The sequence below is a fragment of the Pyxicephalus adspersus genome, chromosome 4 (assembly GCF_032062135.1).
Source record: "Pyxicephalus adspersus chromosome 4, UCB_Pads_2.0, whole genome shotgun sequence".
Classification (NCBI taxonomy): Eukaryota; Metazoa; Chordata; class Amphibia; order Anura; family Pyxicephalidae; genus Pyxicephalus; species Pyxicephalus adspersus.
This window is the reverse complement of record NC_092861.1, coordinates 40,384,498-40,395,239: the sequence shown is the minus strand read 5'-3', so window position 1 is coordinate 40,395,239 and position 10,742 is coordinate 40,384,498. Positions and strand designations below refer to the sequence as shown.

At 34.5% G+C, this 10,742-nt stretch overlaps 1 protein-coding gene across 1 annotated transcript in view; it reads right to left on the bottom strand.

The window, feature by feature from the left end:
• Positions 1 to 10,742, bottom strand: part of LOC140328382 (guanylate cyclase soluble subunit beta-2-like) — a 35,874-nt gene that overhangs the window by 8,680 nt on the left and 16,452 nt on the right. Inside the window, exons 7-10 of the mRNA XM_072407921.1 lie at positions 7,626 to 7,752; positions 7,162 to 7,265; positions 6,228 to 6,444; positions 3,651 to 3,971 (exon numbers count right to left, since the gene is read on the bottom strand). Coding sequence (XP_072264022.1) covers positions 3,651 to 3,971; positions 6,228 to 6,444; positions 7,162 to 7,265; positions 7,626 to 7,752 — 769 coding nt within the window. The remainder of the gene's footprint in view (positions 1 to 3,650; positions 3,972 to 6,227; positions 6,445 to 7,161; positions 7,266 to 7,625; positions 7,753 to 10,742) is intronic.

The window sequence follows — 10,742 nt, the reverse complement described above, 5'->3', positions numbered from 1 at the left end:
CTATTTTTAGTAATCTCTGTCAAAGTCACCATATTTTAACTTTGTCCATACATTTTATGTATTTTATTTTCTGTTGTGTTTTATGGAAACTGTTTTGAATAAAACTTTAAAACCTTTTAATTAAGTCCCTTTGCCACAAATTCACTACTTTTTCTTTTAATATCCATATTAATAAGAAGATATTGTTTTTTTTGCCTTTTCTAAAATTACATTTGTTATATATTGTTGGGATATTTAATTTATTGTGCTTAAACAATATTTTAAACATTTCTTAAACAAAACTGCATCTATCCGTTTCTAAATTTTAATCTCTACATGATGAGCTAATATCATGGCTTTAAAGAGGGAACAGGATCAGGCTCTTAGACTGGGTCTATGTTTACTTGCCATGGTGTCATACAATTTAGAGGATCAACTCCACTATCTACAACTAACTATCTTGATGTTCACTTAAGTTATACATACAAAAAATGATCTTTGCCTTACTTAAACTAAAGACCTATATGCATAGGTAATTTCCTGACTCCTGGATTAGTGGTACTCAAAGTTCTAAAGTTCTAAAGAGAACTTTTAACAAAGGTAAAGGTATGGCAAACCACCTTATTGTGGTATTTTTTTCAAAACCTAATACCACTTTTTTTGGTTGTCTCTTTTTCTTTCAGTAAAAATCTGTATTTTTAGTTTCCTTACACACTGTTCTGTATTGTGTTTTACCTGTGGTTTGTCCCTTTAATTCCAGCACATCATACAGCAAAATGATTGCTATGGATGAGTTATGTGTGTGGACCACCAGCAACCTATGGACTATAGATAAAGATTCAATACCCTGGATGTTTTTTATTATAGTACTCACAATACAATATCAGATTAAATATACTTTTTTATTTTTAAACATCCCTGTGGTTTTATTTCAGTAACCTCAGCTACTATTTACAGTTTATATGTCATTAGCCAAAGGTAATTGAAACAACATGCTGAAATCCAGCGGAGGAATTCCAATCATTTGTATCATTCACAATGTTTTGTCAATACAAAGATGGTATACAGTCGTTCCTCAATATATTATGTGATGGTGAGTGTGAGTACAATGGCTGATGGGAAAGCTATTCAAAAAATATAAAATCAAATCAGCCAATGCTTATCTCACCTTTATAGATGCTTGGTTGTCATCTACTTCCTAAGTCACTGATCTAAAGTAAGAATTTGGGATTGCTGATCACAGGTTGCATGCTTGTTGTGGGTTAGTGATCGGGGCCACATTTGTAAAGGAAGACCAACAATGGTAGCCTCCATATTTTAGAGCACAGAATTCTTCTGGCTGAATGGGCATGAAGTTGGTTTATTGTTTGTCAGAGGACGCTATACAAATATAAGACAGTTATGAAAAGAAATGTACATATACCTCAGAGTAATCCAGTAGAATTCTGATCTATTTGTAAACCAAATGTGGCCAATGTGACATTCACCAAATATTCCCTGGTGCAGGATATTTCAGGTCCATGTGTTTTTAATGGCAGTGATTGATTCTCCACTAGAGAATGTTTAGTGAAAGTCAGATTCACTGCCCACGCATTGTTTTAACCCATGCCTGCTCAACTGATAATTTCCATCAGATCTTTCATCCCTAAACTCTTCTGTTGAGAGCACAAACTACAATTTAAATATTTCTGATCAGCACTAAACAATAATTTCCCTGCAGCAGAATCAATTGTCTGCAAACATTTTACATTTAAAATTCCACTTATGAAGTAAAATATTCATATTTTCCTCAATTGCACATTTCCATATTAATAGGCTGCTCTGAAACAGTCTAATTAATATTTCATTAATTAATGACTTCCGGCAACAATGTGTCCCTTTATGTGCAAATGTCTTTTAACTAAAGTTAAAGTATTGTAAAATTATCATTTAACCATGTAATATATTTTGTGCTATGGAACTGATTGTAATTATTTCAATTATTTACTAAATTGAAAATCACATTAGGTTTTTTTCACATGAAGTAAAAAAATGGAAAAAGTACTGATAAAGTACAACTGGGTTTATCTGTATCTATGGTGGCATTCATTTACTAAAGATGTAGAGGTTGAACTGAGTTCACATTGAAACCCAGTAATATGCTGGGAAAATTAAAAGGATTTTTACAAGCAAACAATTTAATGTAAAAAGGGAGCACAGATTTATCTTATTCACTAACATTTACTTTGCAAAATAAACATAGGCTTTGAAAGGGAAACATTTGGTTTTGCCTCAGTGAATTGCCTCAACTTTCATAGCAAGTCAACCCCAATGTCACATACTACTAAATGTCACGTACCTATTGGGGTTTTCTCACATTTAATGTTATGTGTTGCCACTCTTTGCAAGAGTAGAAGCAACAAATGTGCTAAACTGCTGATTGTCATCTCCTAGCTCTATTTTATGGGTTCAATATTGACAATGTGATAGAAAAATGGGCATGGGGACCAATTTATCATGCCAACTCCACCAAACATTAATTCCAATAAATGGTAATCTGAATACCAACAAGTTAAGACTAAAGTGGTAATTCATGACAACCAGAGTATTCTGCAGATCAAGTTCTGGATAATGCACAAAAGAATGGAGCATGAATATATAGTAGTGCCGTCATGCTTCATGCCATTTTTTTTATCATAAAACCAGTACAACAAATACATGAATGGGTTAATTAGTGTTTTATCTGGGTATACAAAAATACTAGTTACTGATCTGATCTGAACTTGTCATATTTGAAAGAACTGATACATGAAATATAAAGTATTACTATTTTAGATATTTTGTGATCAGGTTTTTGTTTTTATGTTTATGTTATGTTTATGTGTTTGTGATTAGGTTATTTTTTTATCAATAATACTATTTTGTTAGACCCATATTACATTGCAGAACAAGCCCAACTCAATGTAACTAACTTCTACGAAGCATCTTTCAACATACTGGAGAAAGGCCTTATATTTCAGGCAATATAGCTTGACTTGGTTATATTTATTGATGTAAAAGGCACTCATTTAAAAATAAAAGAGCAAACCTATCTTTGGCTGGCTGCATACATAACATAACAACTCCACACATTATTTCTTGGATAGCCCAGACTCATTTGAAGCCAGATATTAGAAATTTCACACATAATCACCAGATCCAGCTTCCAGGCATAGTATAAACAGTAGCAATAACAGAAACATGTCCATGCAAGAAATAAAATGTGAGTGTTTCAAGATCTAATTTACACCAATCAGCAATAAATGAGATGCAATATCTCTAATAAAATGTAATTTCTGTGTGTAGGTAAACAACCCAGGATGAAAAAGCAAGCACATATAAATAGCTATACTCACTCTGTAGCTGAAAATAGCCATCGTAGACTTAAAAATGACCTAAGCTGTGAAAATGGTGCCTAAAAATGACAAACAGAGTAAAAATAACTAGTCACCAGCATTGACACTAACTTTTTCCTCATTATTGACTTATTGTGTCTTTTCCACAGTATGTAACTCAGTGGAGGTGGCCATCTAGGAAAGGCAGGGGTATGTTTCCATATGTCAGAAATGTCCCACACCAACCTGATGGTTGGAGGTCTGATGGCTAATGAATGAATAAAGAAGCAGCAAAGGGGGAGGTGTAGGAATACATACCAGCTTCTACTCTTTTTCCTTCTTTTAGCTGGTTGGCCACGTGTTTTGGAAGCATGGCATAGAGTAGAGCTTCAGTCTTCTTCTTTTCTTCCTCTAGGTGTTTAGACAATATTCTCAGTTCTTCCTTTTTCCTCTCAAGTTGGTTGGATAACTCCATTTCCGCCAGTCTTTGTTGGTTCAGTAGAATAAGGTCCCGTGTGACATCATGTGGTGCAATGTCTGAAATGTGCATCTGTCTCTCCTCTAGTTCATGCAAGTTACGTAACAGAGGAGAACACAAATACAACATGCATTCCAGTGACTCCATCCATATCATCTGGCCTGAAAATAATAATATACTGTCAGTAACCACTTTTAGTAAAAAGCAGGGGACAAAATCATGTTGAAAGGGTTACAAACTATGGTTCTATACACACAGTTATATTATTTTAAAACATTTATATCCAACCGTTTATAGATGGTTAGTATACTACAAACGTTTAACTATGCAGGTTACACTAAGTTGTAACCTACCACTTTATTGAAGTCTTCTAATAGGGGGTATTCAGTATGCAGTTCTTTGCTTCTTTTTGCACTTTTAAACCATTAGCATTTCTCAAGCTCAAGAAGCTAAATAATCCTTGCATAACACACTCATAACTATGAATTTGAAGTTATTTTCCTTATGCCACCACTTGTTAGTTTAATTTTCATCAGCTACAACATAGCTAAATTGATGGCTGATCTAATAGTTCATCCAGATGTGACATGCCAGGTAAGTACTGCCTGATGGTCCACACTGGTTCCCACTTTATGTAACATTGCCAGACCATTATTCATAACATATTTTTGAGGTATATGGATTCAATGTATTACTGTAAACATTGTTTTTTGTTTTTTTTACATGCTGCATCTTTGTGCCTTTAGAACTGTAGAAATGTTGGAAATGGCAAATCGCAGTGGAGAATGGAGAAACAGTGTTCATGTGTTAGCTTGCTCATGGAGGGTACTAGTAACACATATTTATTTACAAACAATTATTCAGCAGGCATTCAAGGGTTTAGATACTCTCAGCGTTTCTTTCTAAGCTAATGCAGATGTGTCTTGTCACATGAAAAAGTATCAGCAACTCCAATATATACTATGGTTACCAGAAGCCTCACAAGTACTAGTAACAATGTTTCAAGAACTTCCAGATCATCCCAAGAAAAAGAATTATGGGTTACACAGTCTTAGTGTGTGTATGGGTCTAGATGTAGCTGCATCCTCCAAAACCGTTCAACTTCTGCTACTTTCAATATTAAAGAATCTCTTTAAAAAAATTATATAATCATTAGGGATGAGCGAGAATGCCTCTGGCAGTCTCGGGAAAATTTCCTCGAACTTCCAATGGTTCCGCAAAATTTCGGCAAAAATTCTCGCCTACATGTTTGGTAAGCGAGAACGGCCCAATTCGCCGCGAGACCGAATTTAATAAATTCGCTTGCTCATCCCTAATAATCATAGAAAATATTTCCAAGAATTTGCAATCCAGCTATCCATGAGCTAGAGATACTAATTTTTTTTGATACTTTGACCCCTCAAGGCTAAGCACACACTGCTTGGAGACCCCCCAATATATCTTTGCCATTGTTTTATGGCTCCAATGATGTATCACACTTTATAACACATGATACTTTTTATCATATTAAATGAACAATAATGGTGACAGTCTGAAAAGTACAGGATGTAATACAAAGAGAAATCAAGCATAAAAGTTTGATAATCAACAGCAAATAATCAAATCTATCTCTTACTAGAGATTAAATTTAAATCTAACCTCACAGCAAACAGATAGATATGCCTCTAAATACACAAATGTGAACTGTATTTTCTGACAAAAACGTGTAATTTTATTTGGCCACTTTAGTCATTCGTTCACAGCACAGCAGTACAATATTGTCAACTTCCTACCTAAAGTCTGCTGATTAAACAATGTAAATCAGCAATACCTAAATAAGTCACCAGCACTGCTACCACTGCATTTTCCTCCTGCCAGCACCTGTGCATGCAGCAAAGTCTACCTCTAAGAGTGTGCTGCTGTGTAGAAAATCACATATTCAGGTATCTATGCTACTTGCTTCTAAAAGAAACATTTATTTGCATTTAAACCAGTCAACGTCATTTTTACATCATACATAAATAATATAGAAAAGTGTGTGTGTAGGATCCAATACTTCCATGCTTCTATCCAAATTAGAATAATTCAGAAGCTGCAGTAGCATTAGAATAACACAGACATCTTCTTTATAATTGTCTTTTAAACTGTAGTTTAGACACTTTTGGAGAGAGTGTATACTATGGCCCTGATTTATTATAGCTCTCAAAGGCTGGAGAGAATACACTTCCATCAGTGAAGCTGGGTGATCCAGCAAACCTGGAATAGATCCTGTCCAGGATTAAAAATATTTGCTAACAAATAGCTTGATTTTAGGAAATCAAATTCAGGTTTGCTCAATTACTCGGCTTCACTGTTTAAAGTGTATTCTCTCCAGCCTTGGGGAACTTTAATAAATCAGGGCCTATGTGTCTATATTTTGTGCTTATTGTAATGATTACCTCTTAATTCCAGCATTGGACGCTGTCTCCATGACTCCGGCATCATTTCTCTTTTTGTTCTTAACACAAATTGACTGTTAATGAATTTTCTAACATTAGGTATGGTCAGTGTGACCTCGGGGTGCACTGTGCTAAAATATTCATCCACCCGAATGTCCATTGTCTGCAAACCAGGAACAATCCTCTGTATGCTCACCCCAGCCTGCTTCACCCTCAGCTGAAAAACAGAAAAAATTCAGTGCTTTCAGGTGATTCGATGCCAGAAACACATATCATTCTTAAGGTAGGACATTCAGCTAACTAGGACAGACATTCAGACATGAGGTGACCATATACCCATTCCAAAAACACTTAAAGCAGACCTATAACTACATTTTTTTACTTTCTAAAAAATCAAAACACATGGACCTGGAAGATTTCCACAAGGGAATGTTTGAGGCAATGACTTATTCCCATAGATTCTGTTTAAATCCTATCATTTTATAAAAAAAAAAACACGGCGGTAATAGAAATTATCACAAGGCACTTAGAAGGTACGCAATGATGTGTATCATGGCAAACAAAGTTGATAAATGCAATATGCTCAATACGACAGAAAATACGACAGAAAAAAAAAACTCATTTAACAATCTGTGTATCATCATGTGTATAGTCACTTAATCAAGAAAATTATATCTTTATAAAGCAGTATCTGTGACATTCACCAAACATTTAATGGTGGTTTAATATTCCCTGTATTTTTAAACACATGCACCAGGTGTACATTTATCTGGAGTGAATGTTGCTTGAATGTTTCACTGCTTTCACTTGCATTTGCTTATGTATACGCTACACAAAACATAGACTAAGTGAAAAGTTTACATAACCAAAAATGTATTCAGCCATTCATAAAACTGACAAAAGGGCCAGTTTTCTAAGATAAAATGTTTCTTACCTCTTCATCAAATACTATATGAAAGGGGAGTACATTACAAAATGTTTTAATATCAACCCAGAGACTCTTCGGATACACTGGAATAAATCCCCTTAACATTTTACCTGTAGAAAAAAAAGATTCATATTGTTATCATTATTAGTGATAATGATTGTATCTCAAACTTTACAGACTAATCAGATGTTAGAATATTATCATTTACTTCCAATCTGAACAAATGCAGAATATGGTTCCAAGTCAGCCAATAGGCCAAACTAGATACAGAAATGGATATAATGTATTAGGCTGTATTCTTTGTATACCACTACCAAAAATGAAATGTATTATTTTATTTCAGAATCAGATTTTTACAATCATTGGACTTTTAATTTTTTTTTTTACTAAACTCAAATTTGTTGTGTTTATCCTTAAAATTGATATGCAGGTATGTACATATATGAATACAAGACATGCTAAAGCTATACCTCTTCCAAACTGGACTATTCCTCGAATGGTACCCCAGTGATTCTTCTTTTTGACAGGACACACAGATACTTGGTTTGCTCTGTCTCTAAGCTTGTTAAATGCATTTTCAATGTTTTGTGGTTTGACCTGAAAAAATGGAATCAATAAATTATTAGTTAGCCAGGATTGCTTGTTGAATAACCCAGTGTTGCCAGTTTTGGTAATGCAGTACGAAGTTCACTGTAAACTGCTACCAAATGCTTTTGGCTGTCTGTAAATGGACTCCCCTCACTGAAAACCTGCACATTACATAGGACAAGAGAATATTGTTTTTTTTCAAAATGTGGAAATGTGCAAAATATTAAATACTTGTGCATGTGTATATGTGTATATATATATATATATATATATATATATATATATATATATATATATATATATATACACACACATATATTGCATGTAGTACATAAGATATTACATATGTTAATTACAATATTAATAGTAATCAAAGCAGAAACAGAATCATTAAAAACAGATAAACAAATGCAGAACATAAATGACTTTAGAACTCCATCAAGTTCAATCATAATAAACTACATTTACCAAAAAACATATACATTATATTCTAAACAGAATTTATATTCTAAAACAAAACATATACTTATAGTTGATCCTGAGGAAGGAAAACAACCCTATAAAGCATGGTTTAATTTACTACAACAGGGGAACAAACTGCTTCCTGATTCCCTAGGGCACTTAGATTGTATTTAAATCAACTGTCTCTGGTGTTATTATTTTTAAAATTGAATGCCCAGTTATATTCTGTGCTTCTATTTTCACTTTCAGTTCAGCTAATCTTTCTAGATAGCTAAGATAGTCCATGCCTCTTATGAGTTTAGTTGCCCTTCTATATACTCTCCCCAGTTCTACAAGATGCTTTTTGTGATTTGCTAATTAAAACTGGACTGTGTAATCCAGATAAGGTCTGACCAATGCTTTGTACAGTAGTAGGATTATGTCTTGAATAATGTAGCCTATACCTCATTAAGGCAAGAAAGTATTTTGATTGCTTTTGAAATTATGACTTGACATTGCATGCTATTATTAAGTCTGTGATCTACTAAAACAAGCAGATCTTTTTTCCTTATTTGACTCTGCCAAATGTATTCCCCCTAGACTTGAACCATGTGGTTCCTAATCAAATGTCAAAAAGGATATAAAAACATGTTTCTTGTTTGAACCACTTCCCCCAGCTTTAAAGTTATCACTATGCATCACATAGTAAGGATATCAGTCGATCTGTCGTGCAGCCAGATTGTGTTACATAATTGTGTCTAAAGATAAAACCAAATAGTTCAAAACCAAAATCCAATAATAGAGAAATATCCTAACTGCATAATCTGCTCCCACACAATGTGCAGCGTCCCACGTGGAAAAGCCAACTCTGAGCTGAGAAACATCTTTTCATATCTTTTGAGAGTGTTGGGTGCATTTCTGTTGCTCCCTCATCTCTTGAAAAAGCAGCATCAATAGCTGTGAAACGAACGAGTAAAGTAGGCTCTGAAGTTGTGTATAAGAAGAAGGAAACAGCTATACTTGTTAACCAGAGCCTTGGGAGACCTACATCTTTCTATGTACATATGTGTTTGACCTACACAGTTTATGGCAATGTAAAGAATGGAAATTGTACATTATTGGTGTTCTGGGTCTTGCTTTTAATGATTGTAAATAAAAAGTTGATATTTTATTTTAAGTATCCTAATGTCCTGTAAAATCCCAAGTTTCCATTTGAAACCATCCTTTTTTTGTCTCTTTGCCCAACTTTTTGCCCATGGGAATATATTTTGCAGTATGTTTGTGTAAAATGAATCTAAAAAGTTCCAATTTCTCTACTATGTTCTTTTAAGACAATGTTCCCTCCCAATCCAAGTAATGGAGAACATTAAAATATTATCTCTCCTTCTTAGCTTTTATTTCCATTTGTGCTTCCTCTTTACAATTTTAATAAAATGCAATCATGTTATGGTCACTACTACTTAGATTTTATATTATATAAACAATTGTGATACACTCCATGTTGTTTTAAAATACCAGGTCCAGAAGAGCATTATTTCTAGCTGGGGCTTCTAAAATCTGCGTCAATCAATTCTCTTTTTGTAAATTTACTCATTTTTTCTTTTTAATTGTACCAGCAGTGCCACTACTACAATCAATATTAGGGTAGTTAAAATCACCCATCATTACCACTGTCCCAGCCTTTACAGTCCTTTTTTGTTTATATAAGGAACTGATTCTCTACCTCCTCTTTAGCATTGGGGCCTTTCTCCACTCATAATGTCTCAGCATCATTACACTATATTTATCCCCCAATACAGTCCCTGGGACTCACAATTGTAGTCCTATTAGGCTGGTATCTATCATAAAGACCTTCAAGAAGATGGGAAGAAATTACTTCCCTGACTTTAGGTCAACAGAGAGAGTCAGGTCTTGGGAATAAGATTAATCTGTCGGTCCAGGGAATAGACTGACATCTCCCATGATATCAGCATGTTGTGATGGAGTGAAGCTGTGCAAATGGGACTGCCTTGAAAGCGGCTACCATCAGACCTAGGAAACTAATACACAAGTTGGAAACAAGAGTTGGGTAACTTCTGAACTGGAGAGCTCAAACTTGAGATTGAAAAATAAGAAGATATTCTGCAGCAAAAAAGCTTTCATCTAAACTGTATCCATTACTAATTGCAGATCCAGTTTATAAGACTATTCCAGCACCAGTTTCTGAAAAGTCAGAATTTACTGAACCTCTGTAGCATCAAAATGACAATATCTAACAAAGCAGTTGTCACAACAGCAGGCCATCAAGGTATCCCACAGTGAGAATGCCATAGGAGCAAAACAGAGCTAGCACTGACATTACCATTATGATCACTAGTTGCAGAAGCCAGAACAAAGCCAGAGCCCTTCAATTGAAAGTATGGAAAAAGTTGGTAAGTAAGACAAATGGGGAATTTTAAAGTACATCTGTCTACAGAGAAGAAGTCTTCTTGGGAATGAAGGTGATAACTAGTGTTGATGTTCGAATTCGGGTATACCCGAACCGAATTTTGCTGCATTCGACAGCAAAAATTCGGGAG